Source organism: Uloborus diversus, chromosome 10 (genome assembly GCF_026930045.1).
Source record: "Uloborus diversus isolate 005 chromosome 10, Udiv.v.3.1, whole genome shotgun sequence".
Lineage (NCBI taxonomy): Eukaryota > Metazoa > Arthropoda > Arachnida > Araneae > Uloboridae > Uloborus > Uloborus diversus.
In genome coordinates, this window is record NC_072740.1 from 84,979,295 (window position 1) to 85,006,452 (window position 27,158).

The 27,158-nt window shown below is 33.3% G+C and overlaps 1 protein-coding gene across 1 annotated transcript in view; it reads right to left on the reverse strand.

Annotated features, from left to right (window-relative positions):
* The window catches only part of LOC129231368 (thyrotroph embryonic factor-like), a 29,452-nt gene extending 13,459 nt beyond the window's left edge, over positions 1-15,993 (reverse strand). Inside the window, exon 1 of the mRNA XM_054865664.1 lies at positions 15,833-15,993. Within this exon, the coding sequence (XP_054721639.1) occupies positions 15,833-15,923 (91 nt within the window). The 5' untranslated portion in view covers positions 15,924-15,993. The remainder of the gene's footprint in view (positions 1-15,832) is intronic.
* Between the last annotated feature and the right edge of the window lie 11,165 nt (positions 15,994-27,158).

Consider the following 27,158-nt stretch of genomic DNA (forward strand, 5'->3'; position numbering starts at 1 on the left):
AAAATTTCTATCAAACAACATTGAATGTTAAGGTATGTGGAAAATCTTTCATCCCTTTTATAGGCTTATGAAATTTTAGTATAAAAAATTAATTACAAAAAACTAATTTGAAATTTAAAATAAAAAACCCCCGGGCTCGAAGTAATTTTGTGCCAAATTTCACGGCTGTAGGTGCTTTGGTGTCTACTGGACGCTGGCCCGACACAGACATCCTATCACAATTGCTTTGACATTACTTTTTACTTCCTTTTACAAAAAAGGAAGTATTGTATTCGTGAAAAAAAATTCACCCAAAAATCGACCTTAATTTCCATTTTACTCACCCCCAAATGAATATTGAGTTTTTTTTTCCAATCGACCTCACGTGGATAAGTGTTACTGTAATTTAAAGAACGTATAGACACGCCAAATATCCATAATGACGATTCCCAAGTTAATTACAATGAATTTTCTCGTGACATCTGTATGTACATATGTATGTCGCATAACTCAAGAACGAAATGTCCTAGAAAGTTGAAATTTGGTACGTAGACTCCTAGTGGGATCTAGTTGTGCACCTCCTCTTTTGGTTGCATTCGGGTGTTTCTAAAGGGGACTTTTGCCCTTTTTGGGGGGAAATCACCCCCCCAAGTCTTTCGGTCACCAAGTTTTGTCGCCAACCTGGCGACAAATTTCGTGATTTTTTTTCCTTAATCTGTTTTAATTTGGACATTGTTGGTGATATTTAGAGAGCAGACTATTGAATCATACTAAAATTGCCACTAATGGGGAAATGACATTAAATTGGAGTAAAATGAAGTCATGTGATCAGCTCGTTTTTATTATATGGAGAAACAATTCTAAGTCCATACTTATTATTATTACCTGGTTTTTTAGCCCATTGTTCCCTTTTTTAGAATGTGTATTGGAGTGAGGACGAAAATTGGATAATGATTTTGAACCGCAAAGCAGAATACTACTAAATTTGTGATGTACGTCACAGAGCAGATGCCTGAGCAGCAGAACAATTAAGTTCAAATGTGAGAAAAATACCCCAACAAATTTCTGCAGATTTTCCACAAGTATCTTTCAACTTAAGTTAGAATTTTTTAGAAATTCTGCATAATATCTGCAAATTTCTTTAAATTACAGTGGTGGACACTCCTCAAATTATCTTATTTTCAAGTTTAGGCTCCCTTTTTGAAGAAATAAAACATGAACAACGAACCAATTTTTTTTTTATATTCTGAATTGCTGCTGGTATCATTATTCTTGTTGTTTAGAAGCAGGGTTGTAAGAGTTTTTCCCAGTGGTGGTTTTAACCATGGATGAAACTGGTTAAAACCGTCTTGGATAAAGTCAGTTTTGTCCAGTTTTGGCCATTGGATGTGGGTATAAGAATTAATAAAAACATACGAAACATCAATCCTATGATCAATCACTATTCATTATTTAAGTCAACAGATAATTTTACACCCAAGGCAAGTAATAAATGCCAGCATATTTAAGATTAGTCACATTATAGGAGAAATATGTCATAATTCTTTAAAAATATGTTTTCAACGGTGTAAATAGCACATATATACTTGTTTTATAGTTAGATACGCACAAAATGAATTTCAAATTAAATCAAAGTATCTTATTCATTTTTTAATTCATGGAATGCATGTTGCAAGTTTTGATAAGAATAGCTATTAGTTTATATTGCGGGTTGTTTCGTATTCTTAATAATAAGTGTTCTTTGTATTTGTTGTGAACAACTTTTAATGTTAATAATAAAAATTGCACTTAAATCAATAAACCAATTTCAAAAATTATTTCAATTATGATAAATAGACATCCTATTTATGATAATTATAAATTAAAATGTGCAGCATTATGCATACAAACTGTAAAACGTATTTGTGTATATACAGATTAGTGTGCTTTTATACAATACAATTTTGGCCAGTTCTATGGTGGTTAAATCCAGTTCTGGCCGGTTTTAACCGGTTTTGCCAGTGGGAGGACCAAAATAGGTTTTGTCCGGCTAAAACTACAGCCCTGTTTAGAAGTGACAACACTACTAGTCTGAATCATTTCACAAATATTTGAGGTTATTCCAGTTTCAGTCTCAAATGAGAAAAAACAGCTGTGTTGTGTGTGTTAGCGTGAGGTTATATTAAGAACTAGCCGCCTGTGGCGACCAGCTGGCTCCCCTTTTTTATGCAAGCAGCTACTCACAGCGGCTGTTTGGCTAACTTCTCATTCACCTTTTTACATCAAGTTTGCCGCTTTCGGCAGCTGTATTGACTAAATATGGCAACAGTATTAATCAATCTCTGTCTTTTTCAATATTAATTTGAATAAAATATTTTCTATATCTATTTCCAGTTACATCTACATTTTGTGCCAGTCACCTTTTTGCACCAAGACTGTCGCCTTTGGCGGCTATCTACCTATGTGATCTCTCTCTAAATTTTCTTATCCATCTCTATTTATTTGAACCTCCCCGCCCATTCCCTAATAAAAACAAAGATCACTCATAAAAACGCTTTTTTTTAATTTAAGTAGGACAAAAAAAAGTTATCTCCTATATTCCCCATAGTGTGCAAAAAGTAGCGTTTGCAAAAGAAAAAAAAAAGTTATTTTATTGAATTAAATGCGCATAACTATGTAACATAACATAGTTTTAATACACCAAAGCCTCCAGCCAGGAGGGAGGAGGGAAGAGGAAAAGAAATAAAGAGGGGCAATCCCTAAATAAAATTTAAAAAGGCAAGAAAAAAAGCAAGTGCTGCTGGAAGATTTAAAAAATAAATAAATAAAATAAACATTGTAGTGATTCCATGCCACAATATTGAATCAAAATCCAGGGTGTGACGTCTCACATAAGAGAAGAATGTTTTTTTCAACCAATTCGACTGACTTGTGAATATTTGATGATGTTATTCTGCATTAAAAAAATTGCAGAAAAAAAAAACTATCGAGTATTTTTGAAAAAAAAAAAAACTTCTGAAAAGGGACAAATGTTTTGATTATTACATAGTTAAAATTTATAAAAGAGGCTTTTGATACTTTTTGGGGGATGGGTTAAGCAAAAAATGAAGTCTAGAAAAAAGTGCAAACTAAAGGTTTTTTCAAAAATTCATTAAAAATACCAAAATTGGTTGATCTGCTTTAATGTTTTACTTATCATGTTAGGAATTAAATTTGCTACATTTTAGAACAAAAAATATTTTTCTGGCACCATTGGTTTGGGTTCTGTGGGGTATAAAAGGTAAAATCTGCTAAAACTCACATAAAACATTAAATAACTTTTTTTTCTAATTAAAATAAAATTGAAGCCTGAGGTGCACACTGTCGGCAAAAGTTGCACCTGTATACCAAATTTTATCTTTCTAGACCTTACCGTTTTCCCTGGATGTTCGCCACAAACACACACAAACATCTTATTTTTTTATATGTAGAGAAGATTCTAGAAATATTTCTTCAAAAGTTTTGGTGTCTGCTGTAGTCAATGCGTAATTAACACTTTTTAATAAAGCAATGTTACTACTTTTCAATTAGCACTGAAAACAGGACAAGGGGTTATTGTTTTAAGCTATTTAAATCTCAGGCTAACATGGATGATAGGAAAAATTATTATTTTTGCAGGGTAGTGGAACCTTGGAACAGTTTACCAGAAGAGGTGGTAATGAGCAAGGGAGTAGATAGTTTTAAGAGGGCCATTGATCTTCACTGGGGATTGTAAATTGACTAGGACCAGTCTAGCTGGGCCCAGAGCCTGTTTCAGGTCGTCACTTTTGTATTTGTATTTGTAAATTTCAATCCTTGACTTATATTGTGGCTTGTAACTGTCAAAATTGTTTTTTTAAGAATGGGCAAGGCTTCAAACGTGTCTCCTAGAAAGTGTAGGGCAATACAAGCATTGCTACCTCCCTCCACACATACCCAGAGAGTTATTGCAAGTATAACAGGTGCTTTTAGGTAATAGTTGGATACATCAAAATTAAAATTGCCAAAAACAAGCCACTGAAGGTGGATCACTTAGGAAAATGTGGCAGAAAACACATTATCAATGCTCGTACCAACCACAGATAGTAATATTTCCTTCAAAAATCACAAAAGTAGTGAGGTCCGTCTTACTTGTGAATGAACAGGGCATTGAAGTTTCCATCAGGATTGTCTGGAAGCGGTTGGTGGAAGAATAAACAAAAAACCATGACGCCCCGAGGCTGAGAAAAAGCGTATACAGTGGGAAAAACAACCAAAAAAATGACAGTTGAGGACTGGAATCATAAGTGCTATTTGTAAGTAATGCTATTAACAAATAATGTTATTATTTTGATTAGCTTAATGTTTTATAGGCATGCTTCTCCAACGATTCCACTTTTAGCATTTTGGTCGAAAAAGTTTCTCTTACCAGGGTGCTTCCCAGGCGGTGTGCGATGCCACCAGGGGAGCTTTTCCATCAAGAATGCTATTTAGAGAGTTAAATATCCGAAAAAGCACATATTTCTGATTCTATGACTAGAACAAGGAGCAGTGATGTGTTTTCTGTCACATTTGTCTATGCGATCTGTGACTTGTTTAGTGACTCGTTTTAGTTATTTTTAAGCTTTTGATGTTTGCAACTACTGGCTTAGTTACACCCTGTTAGATTTGCAAGATTTCTAGAAATGTAAGGAGGAAAGTAGTAATGCTTTAATTTCCCTACTTTTTTCGGGAATCTGTCTGAAGCTATGCCGATTCTTAGAAAAACTGTATTGATAATATCAAGCAATAATATAAATCAAATATTGAAATTTATTTGCAAAATGTAGCTACATTGCTTTATTAATAAGTGTTACTTACGTATTAACTATAGCAGACACCAAAACTTTCAAAGAAATATTTCTAGAATACTTAATATAACCTCATCACACCAGCTGTTTTTCTCACTAGAGACTAAAACTAACAACCACAAATATTTTTGAAATGACGCAGTCTGGTATTGTTGCCACTTTTAAAAAACAATAATAATGATACCAGCTGCTATGTAGAATGAAAAATATATATATGGTTCAAGGTTTATTTCTTAAAAAAAATGAGTAAACTTCAGTAGGGTCCCTAATAATTTGGCCAGTCACTGTAGAAGAAAATCTAAATTTCTTGCAAACTATGCTAATTTGACAGATAGCTTGAACAAAGTGTTGAAGTTGATATGTCACCTGTAGGAACTTTATATTTACTTAGAACTTTAAAAGAATCTGCAGTTTGGTGCAAAATTAAGATAGTAGCAGAAATTCTACCGATTTCTGCAGAAAATCATCTGTGACTGCCTGTACCTGTTTCATGCCCTTAAGCACCCTACAGGGATGATATTTTTTCCGGCTCTCGCTGGAATTCTAGCTTTTTTTTTTTTTTTTTTTTTTAACTTTTCCTTCTAGTTTTAGTACTTTTTCAGGCCTCATAGTGATCCTATATGTCTAATAAATCTGAAAAGATTCTGATTTTTCTAACATTTTTGGTACCCATTTTCCCCCAAAGCAAAATACTACTAAATTTGCAACGTACGTCACAGAGCAGATGCCTGAGCTCCAGAACAATTCTGTTCAAATGTGAGAAGAAAACTCAGACAAATTTTCTCCAGAAACTGCAGATATTCTAAAAATATCATCGACCTCAAGACAGAATTTTGCACAAATTCTACAGATTTCTTTAAATTAGAAGAAAAACTAAAATTTTCAGGAATTTCGATAATTTGGCGAAAATGTTGAATTTGATAAATTATCTGCAGGAACTTTAGATTTACTATGAAGTTAAAGAATTCTTGAGTTGGAAGATATTTGTTGAAAATCGGCAGTTTCTGCAGAAATTTAATATTCTTAATCTGAAAAGATTCGGATTTTTCTAGCGTTTTTGGTTCCCCTTTTCCTTATCTTTAACAATCCATCTTCACACTACATTTCCTCCATAAACGTATGTTTAGGAAACATGCCAATATTGAAACATGTCCATCACCGAAAATTGGGTGGCTTGTTTGAGATTTCAATCCTTTCGCATCCTGAAAACATTTCAATTATTTAGACAGTTTTGAAGTGTTTTATTATGTGGTACCCTAATTTGACTCATTTTATTTATTATTTTAATAATTTATTTATTTATAAACATTATTTTTAATTACTCCATCATGCCATGTAAAATTAACCAAAGAGAATGTGGCTTGACACCTAGGTTCGAATTTTTATGAAATTTTGTATCTTTACTTTTTCCATGCATTTAGAAAGCATGTAAAATATTTTGGGGAATCTTAATCGGTTTAGGTTCCACAGAAATGCATAGCAACAGTGAAGTTTTAAAACAGAAAAAAAAACAACCTCCTGTATGAAACGATTTTGATTTAGGGCTCCCGATTTGTGGAGAAGGTCAAGTTGGTGAGTACACTGCTTGAAGTACTTGCAGAACAGTTTTGGTCAAATGATTTTACGTAGCAGAACATCGTCAAGTATTCTCAAGGGTCTGGCCAGAGGAAATGCAGGTCCTTTTAAGGACCCTTCACAATTTTCTAATTAGTTAAAAAGGACCCTTCACAAAAATCTAATTAGTTAAATAGGACCCCTCACAAAATTCTGAATAGCCAAAAGACCCTTCACAAAATTTTGATTGACCAAATTGGACCTTTCATGAACTAATTTGTTAATAAATGAGTATGCAAACCAGAAATATAATTTATATTGATGGATAAGTTTTGGTTAAAAATTTTGAAATGTTTGACACAAAAAAATTTGATTTTTCACAATTTTTTTTTTTTTAAATTCACAAAAATAGGACCCTGTAAAAAATTCTAGACAGACCCATGATTCTGTTTCGGGACCCTTTTCTTTATTTTCCCCAATCGATCTTCATCTACTACAATTTCTGCCACAAACATAAGTTTTGGTAACATGCCAACATGGAAACACATCTGTTGCCGTAAATTGTGTGTCTTGTTTGAGCTTTCCAATCCCATTGCATCCTGAAAACATTTCAATTATTTAGAAAGTTTTGAGGTGCTTTATTTTGTGCTCCCGTAAGTTGATTCATTTTAAACATTATTTTAGTAACTTATTTACTTATTAACATTATTTTAGTTGCTTGTTCATGCCATGTAAAAATAACCAAAAACCCGTGGTTTGACACTCATTTTCAGATTTTTATAAAATTTTGTATCTTTACTCTTTTTATGCATTTAGAAAGCAAGTAAAATATTTTTGGAGAATCTTAATCGGTTTAGGTTTTACAACTTGAAGTTTTTGAGATTTTGTAGTTTTCATGATCAACTAATTTTGTAACTTCAGGGATTTTTAATTCATCCTTTGGTTGAAAGCTGAGGTGTTTCCAGAAATATCTAATTTCAGAAATGGATAACAACGGTCAAGTTTTAAAAACTTAAAAAAAAAAAAAACATTTTTTAAATATTTTCAAAGTGATATGTTTTGTTTTGAATTGAATGTGAATTCTTTTCTAAAACATAAGCTAAATTACTTGGTTAATGGACCTGTTAAATTAGTCAATTTGTTTTTCTTGTGCAAGACTTTAATGCCGGATATTTTTATAACTGAAATTTGAAAAAGGCTACTATACTTTGAGAACAAACACTATTTGTAATCTTAGTTGCTCCAATATTGAAAGCGAATTAGCACACACATGGGAGCGTTTTATTATATCTTTAAAATGCATTTTTAGATAACTTCCTTTCTGCATGATTTTTTTCCATGAATTTTTAGATTTCCTTCTTTTTGCTCTCTTTGCTCATCCCTGCCTGTAAGCAAAACCTGTAAATCATGTTCACTGTCTAATAAGGCAAAAATTTTCCATTTAACATTTTTTTGTAGGCATCTCTGGGTCATACTATTTGTCACATGCTATTATTTTGATGGAAAATACAACTTCTAATGGATGAGATATCTGTAACTGGTGTCAAAGCACTTAAAACTCTTTGATGCTTGTAGGAATAGAGGCAGCACTTAAACGTGCAGAGAATGGAGACATAGTGCAGGGTTTTACATTTTCTATCAAGAATATATGCTTGAAATTTCAATTTCATGCTCTTTCCTGCAGTAAGACTCAGTACTGAACAAATAAATAAAATCGTCACCTCAAAGCAACAGTAAGATTCCTATCTCATCCCAGAAATAACACTTAGATATATCTTACTGTTGTTCTGAGGCGACGAAATGTTCCTTTCATACTGCAGTATGAAAAGGCTTTGATTTTGGCTGCCGATTTGTTAAAAAGGTCCCATTTCTACTTGTACAATGCTTGAAGTACAGTCGAACTCGCTTATAACGAGCACTTGTAAAAAAACAGGTTTGAAAAAAGTCATTACAATTTATACATGCATGCTTTGTTATCTTTATATTTTTGTACAGTTCCAAAGAAGCTGGTTACTTGATTTGAATTATCTTATCGTCTGTTTCTTGTTATTGTTTACGAGGACCATGGGGTTCAAAAAATATGCTCATTTGTATCTCTGACTTCAAAATAGTTTGAAGTTTTTCTGCACTTCGGAACCCAAGTACAGTGGCTCCCAAAAGTGTTTATACACCTACGACTTTCAATGAAATAGGACCCTATCCATTAGTTGGAATTATTATTTCGGGATAGGTATTTGATTATAAGATCTATGATCAATTTTCAACAAAACTACATGAAATTTTTTAAAAACTATTTAAACTTAATTTTTTAAAAATCAAAAACCAAAAGTGCCGGAAATTTTATCTCACAAAAGTATTCGTACACTTTAAAAAATGTCTATATATTATTGAATAATCTAACTTTTTATTAAGTAATTATTTAGTACAATATCATGCAGTATCAACAACACCTTTTAAACGTCTGGGAATAGATTTCATTCTTTTTTCTTCCTTTTTTTTTTTTTTGGCGCAATTTCTGAGTAAGTGTTCAACCACACTTCGAGAGTGTTACTGTTTCTAGCTCTATTTTCGTTTCAAGGCCGTATTTTCATAATCTCGCCTCCAGATATCTCTAAATACATTACATTAAGTTCAAATCTGGAGATTGAAGGAGTATTTTCTAAACTTTAGAACAATTTTTGAGGCACTAGACGCAAACGTTGAAAGCCGTGTGCTAATTATCGTTATCTTGATAAAAAAAACAAAGTTGTTTCCGATAACCAAATTTTTGGCTAAGAATTTAAAATTAGTTTTTTAAAATATTTAAATGAACAGCATGATTTATTATTTCATCAAAAAATTCCAAACTACCAAGTCCTGATATGCACCCTCGCACAAAAAACCCCTTAGCGTCCTGATTAACTGATCCAACTAAGTTCTTAAGATCAAGTTCCTCATTTTTTCTTCTATTGACAATCATACAACAATTTAACCAAAAATGTTGAATTCAATTTTATCTGTAAGTAAGACGTTATTCCAAAACACTTTGGAGCTTATTTATCATTTTTTTGCGACAAAAAGCACAAGCTTTCCGTTTTTCGCACAAACAAGAAATTTCTGCGGGAAAAGTTCCCATTTAATCCAGTTAATCAGAGAACTTGGAGAACAATTTTTGTGTGAAAATTAAATGTAAGTTTTTTCATTAAATTCTGCAGAAACTGTTACAGCACTCAAATGTGTATTTTTCATAAATTTTTTAACTGTAAATCTCCGATCATGCTTTGTCAACTTTGCTGGTTGACCTTTTCTTGCCTTGATTTCAGTCCAATTCTTTTCTTTAAAGCATTTTACTATAGAATGTAATAAATTAACTAATTTAGAGACATTTGAAACCAATTTACCACCACTGTGAGGAAAAAATTCAAATTTCGAATGGTGTTTGTGGTTTTTTACAAACACCAGCCATTTTAAAGTAATAAGCACATTAAGGAATAAATGAACAAAAAATTAAAGCAAATGACTTTTAAGGGTCAACACAATGCAAAAACAATTAAAAAAAACGACACATGATAATTTTAATCATGAATTGATCCGAAAAAATTTGAGTGTACGATGATTTTTGTGGCGTATTATTTCTCTGTCTCTTCGTTTCTTGACACATTTCAAAAAGAATATCCGTCAGTATTTTGAAAAAACTACAGGGTTTTATTAAGAATGACATAGGAATGATGTGAAAAAAAATATTGGACTTCATATTCAAATTCAGTTTTGCGTTATTTTGGTTTTACTAAAAAATTTTAAAGTGTACGAACACTTTTGAGAGCCACTGTATGTCAAGGACTGTTTAACTTTGAATTCTTCACATTTGTAGTTATAGTGGTCGCTTTCATTATTTTTTTTTTCTTTTCTCTCTCTTGATTTTCAGCTACTATATCCTTGTAAGTATATCTCGTAAATGATAACTCTTCAACAAATATATAATGTTTAAATGCTCTTCCCCCAAAGCAGAATACTTGACGATGTGCTGCAACGTAAAATCTTTTGACCAAAATTGTTCTGCAAGTACTTCAAGCATTGCATACACATTACACAAGCCACCAACGTTATTTTTTCCAAAAATCTTGAACCCTAAATCAAAATTGCTTCATACACAAGGTTTTTTTTTCTTTTAACTTCACTGTTGCTATGCATTTCTGTGGACTCTAGCCTAAACCGATTGAGTTTCTATAAATATATTTTATATGCTTTCGAAAATGCATGGATAGAGCAATGATAATTGCTTTTTATAAAAATCCGAACCTATTTGTAGGTGTCAAACCAGTGTTTTTTTTTTCGGTAAATTTTACGCAGCATGAAGGAGCAATTAAAATAATGATAATAAATCAAAAATGAGTCGTGTATTAGGGTAGCATATAATAAAACAGTCAAAACTTTCTAAACAATTGAAATATTTTCAGAATGCAAAAAAGGATTGAAATCTCACACAAGACATGCAATTTTCGCCGAACGACCTGTTTCAATGTTGGCATGTTTCTAAAACATATGTGTATGGAAGAAATTACAGTGGAAGGAGATCAATTGGGAAAAACGAGGAAAAGGGGAACCAAAAATGTTAGAAAAATCAGAATCTTTTCAGATTTATAGTGTGAAATTTCTGCATAAAATCTGCAGATTTTCTGCAAATATCTTCCAATTCAAGATAGAATTTTGCAAATTCTGCAGATTTCTTTAAGTTCAAAGTAAATCTAAAGTTCCTGCAGATGGTTTATCGAGTTCAACATTTTTTGCAAGCTTTCCGCCAAATTATCGTAAATTCCGATAATTTTAAATTATCTTTTAATTTATAGAAATCTGTAAAATTTGTGCAAAGTTCTATCTTGATTTGAAAGATATTTGCAGAAAATCTAAAGTTTCTGAAGAAATTTCACAGAAATCTGTAGAATTTCTGCTGAAAATTTGTCTGAGTTTTCTTCTCACATGAACATAATTGTTCTGCAGCTCAGACATCTATTCTGCGATCAAATTTAGTAGTGTTCTGCTTTGGGGTGCTACTCTACTCCACAAATTTCAAAAAAAGGGCCATGTCATCACTTGTTCACATGATTTTCGTTTTATCTGTAACTTTCGGTTGAATTCAAACTGTTAAAGGAATTTTTCTAAAAATAGAATAATCTTCTCTGGGGAAGAAATCAACAGACATTTTATAAATTAAAAAAATATTGCTCGCTTTAAGCGGAGTCGCTCATAAAAAGCGAGTTTTGTTCCCATACACTTAACATTGTACCCAGGGCCGCGCCAAGCCTGATCGGCGCCGTCGTTCAAATGTCTTTTGAGCGCCTTTATGCTCTGGCGTTCGAGAAAAATATAGTTAACAACTGGAAGGAGGTTTTGTAGACAAATATAAAATAGAAAAAAAAAATACGTTTGGCATTTAATTTAAACAAAAAAAAGTGTTAATATTTAATTTCGCAACATGGTGTACGTTTTTACTTCATTTCTCGAAACTATTCCAAGTACAGCAGCTCCTCTGATACTCTAATAATGTGTTTTGGAAGAATAAAATGTTTTGATGTCTACATTAAAGCCACTTTGAATATCTATCTAATCCGTAAGTGATGAACAATTAATAAAACTTTTATGCCTGACGAAAAACATGACAACAGGAGCAGTGGCACAACTAGAAAATAGGTTTAAGGGGGCAGAAATTGAAAAAATATCTCTTTTAATAAGAGGGGTCCGGGGGTTCTCCCCGGAAAAAACTTGAAACTTGTAGTTTGAAAAACGCAATTTTAGACGGTCTCTCTTGGTGTTATGGGGGAAAAGGTACAAGGGGCTCCGCAGAAATTTATAGAAGTTGAAACTCTGGGATTATACTCGATCTTTTTTTTTTTTTTGTTTTTTGTTTTTTGAGAAATAGATAGAAATCAATTCCTTTTCTCCCCTCCAATTTTTCGAATTTGAACTTCCAAAAACGCAATTGTAGACAACTTTGAAGATTTTTGCAAGGAAATTTTGGAGCTCTCTCCGGGTAAATGTTTCAAACTTCTACATCTAATGTTCTAATCTAAATGTTACAAGTCCAACTTCTACTAGATGTCAAACTTCTACATCTAATGTTCTAATCTAAATGTTACAAGTCCTAAAAACCTAAGCAGTATACTATGATATTAGAGGAAGTATTTCAGAGGCTATTCAAACTTAAATTTTTTGTAAATCATGTTTGAAAAACCTAGCTTTTGATGATATTTAAGGAAGGAGGTTCGGACCGGAGGCCCTCGCCCGAATATTTTCTGAAATTTAAGTCTTAAAAGTGTGATTGTAAGATCAAATTCGGTAACATTACAGCCGGCAATCTTTCGAAATTGAAGCTCTAAAAACGCGATTTTAAGTGATTTTCGAATCGAACGGAGTTTCATGTGATGTTTCGTATTCGAGGGCTTTCGCGAAATTTCGCGAAATTGAAAATCTGGAAACGAAACTTTATATGCTTCGTAATTTTTTTTTCTTTTTTTGGCCTTGGCGGGGGAGTAGCATTTTGAAACTTTATTTTCAGGCGAACTAGAAAAAAGAAAAATAATAAGGAAAAAATAAAAGAAATAGGACGGAGGGGGAGTAGTTGACCAACTAGCTGAAACTATGGACAATTTTTGATTCAAAGATTTCTTTTTTAAGGAAATTAAAGTTTTACCCGAACATTATTATTTTTTCCTTAATAAAACCACTTTGTTTTCCAAACAAGCGTTTTTTTGTCCTTCAATAGTAAATATTTTTGAAAAACATTCTACTAAGGATTCTGAAGGAGAGGGGGCACGGGGTGGTGCAATCAGGGACCTCTACCCCCTTCTAGTTTCGCCACGGAACAGGAGGATACTGATTATGTTTCTAAATTGAAGGATAATATTGTAGAGGATATTCCACTTTAAAATATGATACTGAAACTTGCCGGTAAAACGAATAATTCTAAAGTATGAATCGTTAAAAAGGCATTGAATTTAATATCTAAAACAAACACATTGTCCAATGCTCTTTCTTTAATTCAATACACAAATAGTTGAAGAAAAAAGGGATAGAGGAATTGAGTAATTATGGTGAAGTAGTTAATTTTCGGAACTAAAAAGTTAATCTAAATTATTGTCTAAAATATATGCATACCACGCACAAGTAAATAATATGCAAATGTGCTTACCGTATTTTTTAATGTATGGTAACATGATGCAGTGAAATTACCACGAACAATAGTTAAAAATCACAAAAAGACATATTGCACGAATTATAATATAAAATATTCACCGCAAGAACCAAAATAGGGAATAGCAAATTTGTTGCGCTGCTTCGTATGCTCAGCCTTGTGAAATTATAGGCATACCGAGCATGGCTCCATATATGAAGAAAAATGCTAATTAACTAGCATCATGTGTTTTCAGTGTAAAAGAGAGCGTTTTTGAATAGCATATTCAAACACAACAAGGCAATAATTTTTCCTTATAGATAGGCAGCAAGGAGGATTGCTTGTTTCAATGAGAAGTATAACATCACCGCTACTTTTATAGGTATAATGAAAAGTTCGATTTTACTTTTTTGGTTGTAGATTTTTCCCCTCATTTGGAGCATTTTTGATTGGTACAGCCCGGCAGCTTTTTGACTCTAGCGCCGTCGTGCGTCGCACGACCTTGCACATAGGGACGGCGCGGCCCTGATTGTACCAACCAAAACTCTTTGATCTCCTCACTAAATCTGAGTTCTCGTTAAAGCAAAGCTCGTTATAAACAAGTTTGACTGTACCTGCAGAACAATTTGTGCCAATTATTTTACATTGCAGAACATTCTACTTTGGGAGGGTTGACTACTCTGCAGGTGCGCCGACTAGCAAAAATTTTTGGGGAACCAGATGTCATCAAGATTTTGGGCACTGAAAATTGTTAAGTAAAATCATTGTTCACGGGAAAATTTAAGAACAAGATAAATAAAGTTTAGTTCATGCAAAAAGGGGAAGTGAATGTAGAGAGAAACATAATGGCATCTGGCAAAATATTCGGCTGAAGTTCTGGTCGAACGATCGCCAACAGGCCGAATTGGTAATGTTGCATTACTAGTTAGTAAAATATTTTCTGTATTTGAAAGTAGATAAATTAATTAAAAGGATTTTATGAATGAACCATAAAATAAACTTAATAAGAACTTTAATGGGAAAGTTTGTAAGTTGAGTAACAACTTGGTGTCCTCTTTAGAAAATATTTCTCAATCTGCTTCAACTGAATTTTTTGCCTTAAAAAACTTTGCTAATTCATATTTCAATTTACAAATTAACATTGAAAACAACAACAATGTACATAGTTAATTAGAAGAATAATTAATAGTAAAAATTACATACAACATACAAAATTAAACACGAGACAAGAAAAAGAACATAAAATGATCAAATTATAGAGGACATTTGGATGCTTTAAACATCTCCAGGCATACATACATACACGAATGCAAAAACACGTAACATACTCAACACCTTACATTTTAAATATACTTACTGGGGTATAGATAAAACCCTTGATGCATAGAGAAAATATAAAGTTTATAATTTTATTATTCATGATTGCAAAATGCAGCATTTTTTTTAAACACAAGTACAAAATTAAATTCAATTTCCTTGTGATAATATAATTCAAGTTCATTAAATTAAGACACACACACAATTACTCATTTATTGAGACTATTTTAATACAATTCTGGTTGATGTTTTGTTTAAAATTAATAAAATGGTGAAATGCAAATACTGTAAATCGTAAAAAATGTGCATCATACTACTTTATACTATTACTGTAAACTAAAATTTAAATTTAGTTTGGTTTTTTTAAATTAATATTTTTTAAAAAATATTTTAGTAAAATGCATTTTAGTAACTCAACACCTCAAAATGATCCATTTGAGTTTACTTCGCCACAAGTCATTAAAAAAAAACACTAGGAAGTTTGAAATGAGTTTGGGAACAAATTTATTATTTTCAGAGCAGAAAAAAAAAATGGATTAGACACTTTTAACTTGAAAACAACTTTTGCCCCGAAATACCACCTTTTTTTTGTTGAAGAAAAATGCGAATGATTTAAAAAGTATAACGCTACTGTTTCAAAATGAATCGAATCTAATAAGTCAATAAATTTCTAGGATACAATATTAATTAGTTTCAGATTCATGTTTCATTATGTAGAAATGTATCAAACGGTAGTTCAAACATAATTTTTTATAAATACGAATTAAGATCTCCACGATGCATGAATCGCTAATGTGTTTTTCGTCACTAGATCAATCTACTTAATATTTGAAGGTGCCTTTTTAAGAGCAATTAACTACATCAATTAAAATACGATCATACCTTTCTTAAGCATATACTTTGGTAAGTTTTGAGCATTAAGTAATTATCCAAAGAAGATTTGTTAAGTTTTGAAAATCTAGTGAAATTAAAATGCGAAATGAAAAAAATGACGCAAACAATTCCTTACCTCTAATTGGATTCGCAAGATCTTTATTTGCTAAAATAGATCGAATTGTCACGCTGCCCAAAAAGTCGGAATCCATTTTAAAATCATCCATGAAATTGAAAAAACTAGTTTAAAAACTTTTTTACTACACAACACAAGCTTAGGCTTCTGATGAGTTTGCAATCTCACTTGCTCGCTGTTTTGGTTATTAGCGACTTTCTCTTCATCAACATCACAACATCAACTGGTCACATGTCACGTACTGATTTCTTCAGTTCTTGTCGAATAGCTAAATAGTAAAATTTATTTCTGCACATACATATGAAAAATATATAAAAATTTAATAACTTTCATTTGAGGGAAAGCATTAATTTAGTACTAAAGAAAATGAATTCGTTTCCAACTAACAACTATGAAATCAAAAAAATTATAAATAAATAACGTTTTGTAAGTTCGTCTCAAAAGAAGAAGAAAAGTTTGACCCCCATCAAATATGACTCTTTTAAATTTCAGGAGATAATTTTCATCATCTTACTTTAGTACTTTAAATTGATGTTTTTAACTCTGACACGGAGCCCTATCTTAAAAATAAACCTAAATTTATGCGTCTTGACCTCCCCAACCAACCAACCTTTGGATTTGCCCTCCTCCATACAGGGCTGCCCACCAAGAAGAGACCATGGCTCAGACTACGTCATTGAAATTTTTAAGGAGGGGGGGGATCAGGGATATTTTTTACTTTTTAGGTCGGTTCTCTGGTTTTGGGGTTCTCGTGATATTCGGAGAGAGGGGGGGAGGGTACGTTATTGCTCTTGGAAAGAACGGACCAGTGGCGGATCCACAGGGATACGGTTGCCCCCCCCCCCCAAAAAAAGGCTTGTAAATTCCGGGAAACGATCACCAAACTCTCTCCTCCCTCCCCTCCCAATACATCTCAAAAAATCGCCTACAACCGTATTTTTACGACTTCAATTCCAGAAATTTTCCAGGGGAGGGTCCCTCAATCCTCTCCAATGTCATCGAAGATCGTCAAACATTTTGAAATTTTGCAGCTTCAATTTGGAAAAAATTGCCGGAATCGAAAACTTTTTCGAAAATGTCGTTAATGCGAAAATCAGTTACATTTTTAGATCTTCAATTCCGAATGAATTCCGGGGGAGAGTCCCCGATCTCTAGTGCTTCTCCTAATATCAATAAAGACCCACGATATGTTTTTGAAGCTTCAATAATGAATAGTTGAAGGGATAGTTCCTGAACTCATCCCCTCCCTTAACGCTACCAAAGATGACCAACCATCGTATTTCAAGGCTCCAAATTCGAACAATATCCGATGGAAAGTTTCAAATCCCTATATCCCCCTACGTCATAAAAAATGACTTACAACTGCGTTTTCAGGGAGCCTCCATGTCCTCCTTTTCTCATATTTCAACATCATCAAAGACATGGGCGTCGCGGCCGGGGGGGTCCAAGGGGTCCGGACCCCCCCAATATTTGAGGACTGGACCCCCTCAATATTTGAAAATTGGACTCCCTCGATAATTGTCAAGATGAAATTCATTATTTTGGGGAAATTATTTTTGCTTTGAAGACTTTAAACAGTTGCATAATACATAATTTACCATGTTTAATTCATATCAAATAAAACAAAATGAACATCGAAAAAAATGAACTAAAAAACAAAACAAAATAGGTGATGTGTATAGTGAACGGAAAGTCGGAAAGTGAGCTCCATTGACAAACCATTGCTCTGCTCTCTGCGCACACTAGCTTCAGTGGAATTATGCTAGAAAGAGGACACTTTCTCCCGAGTGCAACGTCAACCATCCATAGTCGAGTCTCCAGTGTATATGGACTCCCCCCCCCCCCTTTTTACGACTCTCGTGCTAAGAAGTCAGACAGGGATCTGAGTTTCTGTCCCTTTCTTTCTTATCTCGTTTCTCGGCGCTTCCAGGTTTCTGTTTCGAGTTTTGCAGTGTTTGTTTCGCCGATTCGATTCAATTTATAGCGACCCCAATGTTACCCAAACACCAGACCTCTTTGGGATTTTTTTTTGCAGCTGGCAACAACACCCTGGCCAAAGGATGCACGATGCACAAAAATTTAGAAGACCACTTAGCTGGTCAAAGGTTAAGTTTGGGGTAGAAAAGGAAAGGAGGTGTCATGTGTTTGACATTATTCAACACGTGACTTCAAAGTACCTTACCGAAGCGCGGTTTCTCAAATGTGTTTGCGGCATCTCAAATTTGACCAAAAATGCGTTACGTTACAGAAAAAAAAAAGAGGAGGAGTCTAAAAATTAACGTGCAATTTGAAAAGCAAATCGTAAGCCAGCATAACGATGGATACTGTGATGTCACTTCCGATAGACCAACGAGAAAAGAAGCGCAAGATGACCAGAAAAAAAAAAAGACAAATAAAAGGACGTTCTGACAAAAATAAAGATAATTTCATGTGGTCTTTTGGTCTCCTTAAGAGTAGATGACCTGAAGAGAGCTCCTATTTTGGTAAAAATACTTTTTTTTACATATTCGATTACGGCTATGGAGAGGTGGCTTGAAACGGGAAAATGTAGCAAACCTTCTACATCAAATGAACCTGAGCAATTTTTAACTACTGAATCATCATCAACATCCACGGAACCGTCTTCAAAATGTCAAAAGACCGTAATAGGTATGTATCATTCTGTTTAGTGTAATACATGCAGAGGCTCCCCGATGTTATACTATTCAGATGGGGTTACTTCTCGATTTTCCGAATGAAATTCCTAATTACCCACATCATTACATCTAATGAGAATATCTTTTTAATGCAATATTTCGCAAAAAACTACTCGAAATTTGAAGACTCGTCAGACAAAATTTTCTGGGAAAGGAAAGTTTATGAAAGTTCACAGTGACGAAGCCCCTGAATGTCGAGTAGCCCCTGAATGCCTGCTAATCAGGTATGCTTTACAGTCAGTATTTTGACATTATGAGTCCTATCGAAGCTAATGCGTTCAACTTTCTCTCTTTTTTTTTTTTTTTTTTGAAATGTTTCAACTTTTATAAATTTTAATGGAATAAATAATACTTCTTTTAGTTATTAAAGCTTAACAGAAAATTATCCATTAATAATCCTGCTTTACTGAACAAATTTTATTGAAATAACCATTTTAAAACTTATTGTCACTTGTCAGAAATAAAACAGTTCATTTCTCTATCTCTTTCCCATCGTCCGCCGATCAGAATTCAATTATACACCAAATGCTGTTTGTTCTCTGTGTAGGCCAGTACTTTTCAATCTGTGAGGTGTGCCTCTCAAGGCAGGCCTGTCACTTAAAGAGGATTAGGATGGGCACTTTAACTACTGACTTTGAGAAATCAGAAATTAATGTATTTACATGGGCATGGCTTTGCTGTTTTTTTGGTTTCATATGCATTGGGTGTATGGAGGATTCAACAAAAAACAAAATTTTGGGGCATTTGTTACTAAAAACCTAAAAAAATTAAGAAAATACTTTAAAAGGTAGCATTATTAAAATATGATATTATGAGAGCTTAATAATTTTTTTTTTATTTTATTTTTGTAGTTGTGTTTTTCGTAGGTTTGTGAATGGCATAACGGTGAATTATATACTTTTATTTTTTAATTAAAAAACATCAAATTAAACTCCTTCGAATCCAACTTGTGCCAAGAACTTAGAGCTGCAGGGTTTATCACTATGTGATATAAAAATTTAATTATACAGTTGTCGCGGCTTATATATATGAGTCACATTTTGTTCTAAACAGCTTTGATTCCATAAAGCGGCTGATTCAATAAAGCTAGATTTCGTTTTTGATGATCTCATTCATTAAGAACGGTTAATTCAATTGTCCACTGTTTCAAAATGTCGAAAATGTGGTGCGGCTACTCTTGGTGTGCCGCCCTTCGTCGTGTAAAGTTGAAAGAAGCTTCAGTGCGCTGAGAAAGCTGAAATTGTGTCTAAGGTCGACTATGACACAAAAGCGGTTGAATCATGTTGCTTTATGCCACGTTCACAAAAACATCTTGGACGAAATTGATCACAAAAATAGCACGGATATTCGTATCCAATGTGCAGTCTAGAAAAAATGTATTTGTTGGTATTTAATTATTTTTCTTATTGTGTAATTATGTAAATCAAGATGTACCAGTTTAAAAGTATTGTATTAAATGTAAACCCATTATATATATATATATATATATATATATATATATATATACAGTGGCGTAGCTACAGTGTTTGCCGCCCTTTCGTTGTGAAATAGCTAATACACAAAACTGACAAACGTGTTTAAATTTAAACTAGAAATTTAATTGAAGAAAAAATAAGACCTTATTATTCTCTTAAAGGGCCCATGGAGAAAATTGCTAAATTTAAGTCAAAAACCGAAACTTTAGTAAAGTTATTAGAAAGAGCGCATTGAGTTTACTCCCGATTTTTTTCAAAATTAGTCTCTTTTAGTGTTTCTTTGTTGACGTTAGGGGATCGGTGGGCAACGAAAGAAAATTTTACGGCATTTTAAAATGCAGTTTAGGCTACGTAGAAGAAGTCAAGGAAATCGGGAATGGTCGGATACTCAATGCGAAAATTTTATGCTCTGAAATATGCAATTTTAGGCTACTCTTCGACAACGCAATTGCATGCGTATACTCAGGGACGTAACTAGGTCATTTTCGGGCAGGGGCAAAACCTCGTTTCGGCGCCCCCTCCCCCCCACACAAAAAATAAATATTTAAAAATCATTATTTTAAAAATATAATTTTGAGTTAGGCAGTGATAAAGGAGGCTGCATATGTTGATAAGCCTATAAATGCAACTTTTACGTAATTACAAGTTTTTATACAATTTTATCACTGTATTTCATTTTTCAAAATTTCGATAGTCGATAAAATCATTAAATATTTTGTTTATTATTTTATATACGAAGTTTTTCAAGGAAAAATATTTTGTATTTCCACAAGAGAGTGATTAAGAACTTGTTGCATTATTATAATTTTTTTTTTTACCATGTGACCTGCCTCCTGCTCGCTGACGCAAACCAACCCCCGAAGATAGTTTCGCAACCTTATTTGATTCGCGAAGATTTAAATCGTCTGTCAGAAAGAATCAGATTGAAAAACACGTTACAAGTTCCGCTTCGAACAAAGTGAAAATTCTCCTCTACCTCCTATAGAAAATAGAATTTATGTGGAGAGCTCATTTTTAGAACAGAAGCCCACTCCTACCCGAAAATATAGAAATAATTTGATAGAAATATGCATAACCGAAATATTTTGAGGGAAAAAAATCGCTTTGAAAAGCATTTTCCCGCGTTCCAAGCGAACCTGTACCAACTTGCACAGCTATAGGTGCTGAAGACGCTCCCGAGCATTGCAAAACGGCAGTTTTGTACGTTTGTGAAAAACTGCTTTTAAGTTCGTGGTCTCTAGTAATATATTTTGCTCTTTAGCTCCGGACTGAGCCTAGGACTTTTCGCTAAAATAGAAACCCTTATACCTGCTGTTCTAATTTATTGATAAAACTGTTACAAGCTTTATTTGATGCAGAAAAAATCGTATTGGAACAACAGGAAGTATTACGGGATGTGATAAATCTTTCATCTCTTTAATAGGCAATTATGTGAAATTTTAGCTTAAAAAATTAATTAAAAAACTAATTTTAAATTTAAAATAAACAACCCCAGGTGCATATACTCGGGGCTCGAAGTCGTTTTGTACAAAATTTCAAGACTGTAGGTGCTCTGAGGTCTCCTGGACGCAGGCTCGCCTCAGGCATCCTTTCACAATTTCTTTGACCTTACTCTTTTTTTAATATATCGTGATACGAATTTAAAATTACTACTTAAAATGAAAACAATAAAACAGAAAAGTTCTCAATTATTTATTTGTAAGTATTTTTATTATACTACTATGAAGAAATTCGTTAGAAAAATAACAGTATTCAACAACGTGTCGCAATAATGTGTGAAATAATTTTAACTCCGATGAAACATTTAGTGGGCTATTCGTTTTTGTTTCTCACTTGAAATTAATTGAATATTACTACTACTTAATATATTGACTTTAAGCCAACAACTTACAATTGCTCGAAACGGACATATAATCTTAAACATTACCTTAATTTTATATGCAACACATTTTGAACTATCGCAATCTGTATAGTTAAACATTAATTATTACAAGAGCTATTTTTTTAAATGACACGCGTTCCTCACCTCTGGTGTACGTATACATCTGAAAAATATTTAATAGAAAAACCGATACCCGATGTACTTGATATCAAAACTCTTTCGACTAATATATATCTTTTTTTAAAAAAAACACAAATCTTAAACATATTAACATTACATGTTTTCAGTGAGCTTCTTTCCAGTTTATTTCCATTTACAGTGCAATCTCATTTATCTGGACTGATTTGGACCAAAGGCAATTCGAATAAACGAAAATCCGGATAATACGGACAATAAGCAGTAATTAATTCACAAATAAGAAGAGATATCTTTATTAGCAGCGAAAAACGATGTTTTGCAACAAAATTACATAGAATTGTTACTCGCAAATACTTGATCATTTATAGTTCAGCTGCAGTGGTGTTAAACTGACACTCCAAATATGTCTCGTTTATTAGATGACTATAACTTATTGTACGATCTATATATAGCAGTTGTGTATTTAATCAAAATAAGCGAATATTTGACACATTTACAGTTTTGTTCTTACTATCATTAGTTTAGACTTTATCATTTTAGTGAATACATTTTTAACTCTACAAATTTGATCCGGACAAGCCGGAGATCTGGATACACGGGAGTCAGATAAACGAGGTTCTACTATAAATATAATGATGCCTCAAAAGTACGAAAGCAAAATTGAAGTTTGAGAGCTGTAAAAAATAGTTGATTTCTAACACATCAATTGAAGTAGATGATTTAAGCATATTTAAAATATTGTGTATGTGGCAAAAATATAACCAAACTAAGTCTAAAATTTCTCATTTTAGCTCAATTTATCTCTAAAAAACCTTAGTACTTTCTGAAGAAAAATGGGCATCCTCTCGCACTTTATACTGAATCTCCATTATTACAGTGAGAGATTTTTCTTAAATAATGACAAAATTGTAAACTAAACTAGGTCAAGGGAACAGTATAACGATTTTCTCTTAGAGGCGTAAATGAGAGGAAGACTGTTGGAAGCTTTATGACGTTTAATCAGAGGCAGAGATTGGAACTTAAAGTGGGGAAGGGGGGGGGGGAAGCGACAGCTGAAAGCCATTAGAATTTTTAACGGCAGCAAAAGGATGAAAAAAAGTAAATAAATAAATAAGGGGAAAAAATTAAGAAATTTTGCTGGAGCTGGTTTTGAGAGCAGATGAGTGGTAATTGATGTAAATCTGGCAACTTAACTAACGCTTTTACGTATTAAGATTTTGATGAATTTTGTACACAATAACTTTCCCCAAAGAAACACTTAGACATGAGTTATATTATTTACCTCAAAGTAATTTGAGATGTCACAAACACTTGCCAATAGTTTCATTGAACAAGTAAGGTTTGTGTAAGTAAAACAATTGATTTACTAAAATCTAAACAATGAATACATAAACTAAAAGTGACTGCTTGTGCTACACAATGTTTCATAAACAGAAATACAAAGTAAAACAAATAATTATGTTCTGAAAATTTTGACATTTCTGCTTTTTTTATAAATTTTAGTTTTGGCTCTTTCATTCAAAAAAATAAAAAAATAAATAAATAAATAAACCATACAAGTGTGGGGGGACCGCCCCCCCCCCCGTTGTTCACCCGAATCGCCGCCATTGTGTTTAATTGTAGAAAAATGACATTTGAGCATTTCCGCTGTTTCGTACTGGTGTGTACTTCTCATAGCTTTGCCCCTATATTCGTCTTCCGACAGGAAGGTTCTTTAAATAAGATGTAACAAGTACTAGTCACTCTAAGAAAATACTTTCATGCTATTTGCTGCGCTTACTGCTGTATTACCTCACTCTCTTCCGTGTATCTTTACCACTATTTGTCCACATTAAACCATGCAAACTTTCTGCCTACGCCCGCACTGAGAGTTTTTTTTTTTTTTTTTTGGACTTTTAATAATTTGTTTTTTTTTTTTTTTTTGTTTTTTTTTTACAAAAATTAATTCGAACATTTACTTAGTTTAGCGCCCCCAAAATCTGGCACCCGGGGCACGAGCCCCGTCTGCCCCCCTCTAGTTACGTCCCTGCGTATACTTACGCAGTTGTAGGCGTTAGGGGAGAAAGAAGCGCTGAGGTTTCTTACTGAAATGTTTTTTAAATTGAAATCAATTTTAAGGGTATCTTTGGTGGTTTGGTTGAAAGGGGAAGGTTCGGATTCTTTCTTTGGAAATTTTTCGGCACCGAAGTCTCAAAAACAGAATTCTAGGCTGTCTTTGGTGACGTTGAAAAGTTCCCTAATGGCTTAAAAAATGTTGCGAAGCCAAGCAGTTCTCTCCTGAAAAATGTCCGTAATTGACGTCCGACTTTGGGCTTTGTTTTATAATGTTAGGAGGAAGAGGGGACAGAGAGAGGTTTCCCTCTAAAAATCATTCTTAAAGCTGAATACTATTTTACACTATCAGTCAGAAGGCAGGGTTAGCGAGCTCTCCTACTCACGCTAATTTCTAAGAAAATTTTTTTGGGCTATCTTTGGGACGTAAGGAAAAGGGGTGAAGTGTTCTTTCCTCGGAAATTTTTCAAAATTGAAGTTTTAAAAACGCAGTTTTAATTTTTGGATACGTTAGGTGAGAGGGGAGGACGACTAAGATATCTGTCTTGGAAAAATTCCAAAATTGAAGTCCTAAAAACGTATTATAGGCTATATTTGATCACTTTAGGAGATCAAGGACGGTCAGGGTTCAAATCCTGTTTTCACAAATTGATATTGAAGTATCCAAGCTTTAAAAACGTAATTTTAAGCTAGATGTTGAGACTTTAGACGAGAAGGTGGGAGTTTTCTCCTGGAAAGTTTTCAGAATTGAATGCCTAAATATGTACCTTTTGGTTGTGTTTGCTACGTTAGAGAAAACGGTAGGGTTAGGCACTCTGCCTAGAAATTTTTGAACACTGAAGTCTAAAAACGTATTTCTAAACTACCTTTGGTGATACTATCAAGAAAAGGGATAAGATATTAAAGCGCTCCCCTACCTAAAAACATTTTCGCACTGTTCGACTACAGATTGGGGGTAGGAGATGTTCCCAACCGGAATTATTTGAAACTGAATACTTTAAAACGCATTTTAGACTATGTTTGGATAAGTTGAGGGTCCAACCCAAATGTTGAAAAATGAAATTCGCTTACCTTCCATAAGGAACAGATTAACATGTGATCCAAAATTGTCAGATAGATTATCTACTCTAAAAAGCGAGGAAACGGAAATCCCTTAAACTTCGTTTAAAGAAGAGAACTCTTGTAAAGAGTGGGAAATCAAAGCAAACTCAAACATATGAAGTGTGATGAGCAATAAATTGTTTCGTGTAATATTTTACACCTCCCCCTTTTTTTCTTACTCTTGTCACTAGTTTCCTGAAGTAAAAAAAAAGGAAATTTTTGTTTCACGAGCAGGCTTTCGAGAAACTCTGAACTAAAATTTTGAATTAGCTTTTTCATTAAAAAAAATTGGAAAAGTTCATTGTTTTCGTCTTTCGAAAGTTAACCTCTACAGTCTAAATAGCAGATTTAAAAAAAAAAACTTTTCATAATGCACTAAAAAAGAGAAAATAACTTTTCTGGATCAGAATGGAATGTTTAAGTATTACTTTAGTTTTCAATTATTCCAATAAAATGACACCGCAAACGAAGAAAAGAGCGGCTCAAGTTAGGTATAGAATTTCTTATTATTATCGAGCTTCTCCTATCATAAATTTGAGTGTTGAAACACGCTAATTTTCTGGGAAAGTTTGGTTTGAAATGACTTGAGCCGCTCTTTTCATCGTTTGTGGTGTCACTTTCTTGGAATAATTGAAAACTACAGAAATACTTAAACTGTCCATTATGCCTCAGAAAAGTTATTTTGTCCTTTTGAGTGCTTTAAGAAGAGATTTTCTTGCCTGCAGTAATAGATTAAAACCATAATTTCCTTATTTGGAAAATACATTTAATTTCTCCACATCAAAAGGGTCAATTTGCCGCCCCAAGAAAAGTGCCGCCCGGGGCGGACCGCCCCCTCCGCCCCCCTTAGCTACGCCACAGTATATTATATATACACGAATTTTTCTTAATGCGACATGAAAATGACAAAGTCAGAATGGTCCCCCCCAATAAATTTCAGCTGACGACGCCAATGATCAAAGATCGTCTAAAACAACGTTTCTGGAACTTCTTATCGGAAAGTCTCTGGGGAAAAGTTCTGAATCCCTCATGTCTTTTGCTACGTCACAAAGATGACCTACAGTTGTGTTTTTAGGACTTCAATTCTGAATTTTTTTCTGGGGGGAAACTCCCGGATCCCTTGGTTTTTAGCATCACTAAAGACCTAAAATTGCATTTTTGAGGCTCTAATATCAAAAAACGATTTGGGAGAATTCCTAAATCTCATCCTTTCAAGAAAAAAAAAAAAGATAGCAAACAATTGTGTTTTCTCAAATATACCATTAAATTTCCAAAAAATCCCGGAGAGGGACCTCCAAATTTCCCTTCCTCTTATTAACCACCAAATAGTATAAAAATGCGTTAATGACAAAAATTTTCGGGGGAGAGCCTGCAAACACTCCTACTTATATGCGTGAATATTAAACAACTCAATCAACCAATAAATCCATAGCTATCTTCAAATTTTATTTAAAATGCAATTTTAGTATTTCATTATAGTCGGTATCTTTCTCTTTATTATGTTGTTCGGTACACCTTTCTTTTATAAGGAAAGAAGTTCAATTGAGGACCTGAATGGCTACTGAAAATACTTGACAAATCCTCAAACGAATCAAAAGTTGAGGAGTTTAATTTAGATAATGCATCCAGAATATTAGTGGATTTTTTTTAAATCAATTTTTTATTCCTTGCACTCGAAACTTATAACTTTCATTTAAACTCTTTGAACAATACACATTATTCAAAAAAAAAAAAAAAACATGCTTCAATTCTTACTTTTTTTTAAAATTTTCTTTTCATCAGTCACCCCCCCCCCCCCCATGATTTTTCACTCAATTGCCCCTCCCAACAAGATGCTCTGGATCTGCCACTGGAACGGGCACTCTTTCGTAAGTTGTTCTCCAGATTTTTGGAGTTGAGTAACCGAAATATTTATTTATTTGAACATTGCAGTATAAAAACAGGGAAATGCCCTTCAATGCATAAAAGGGCAAATGTAACTT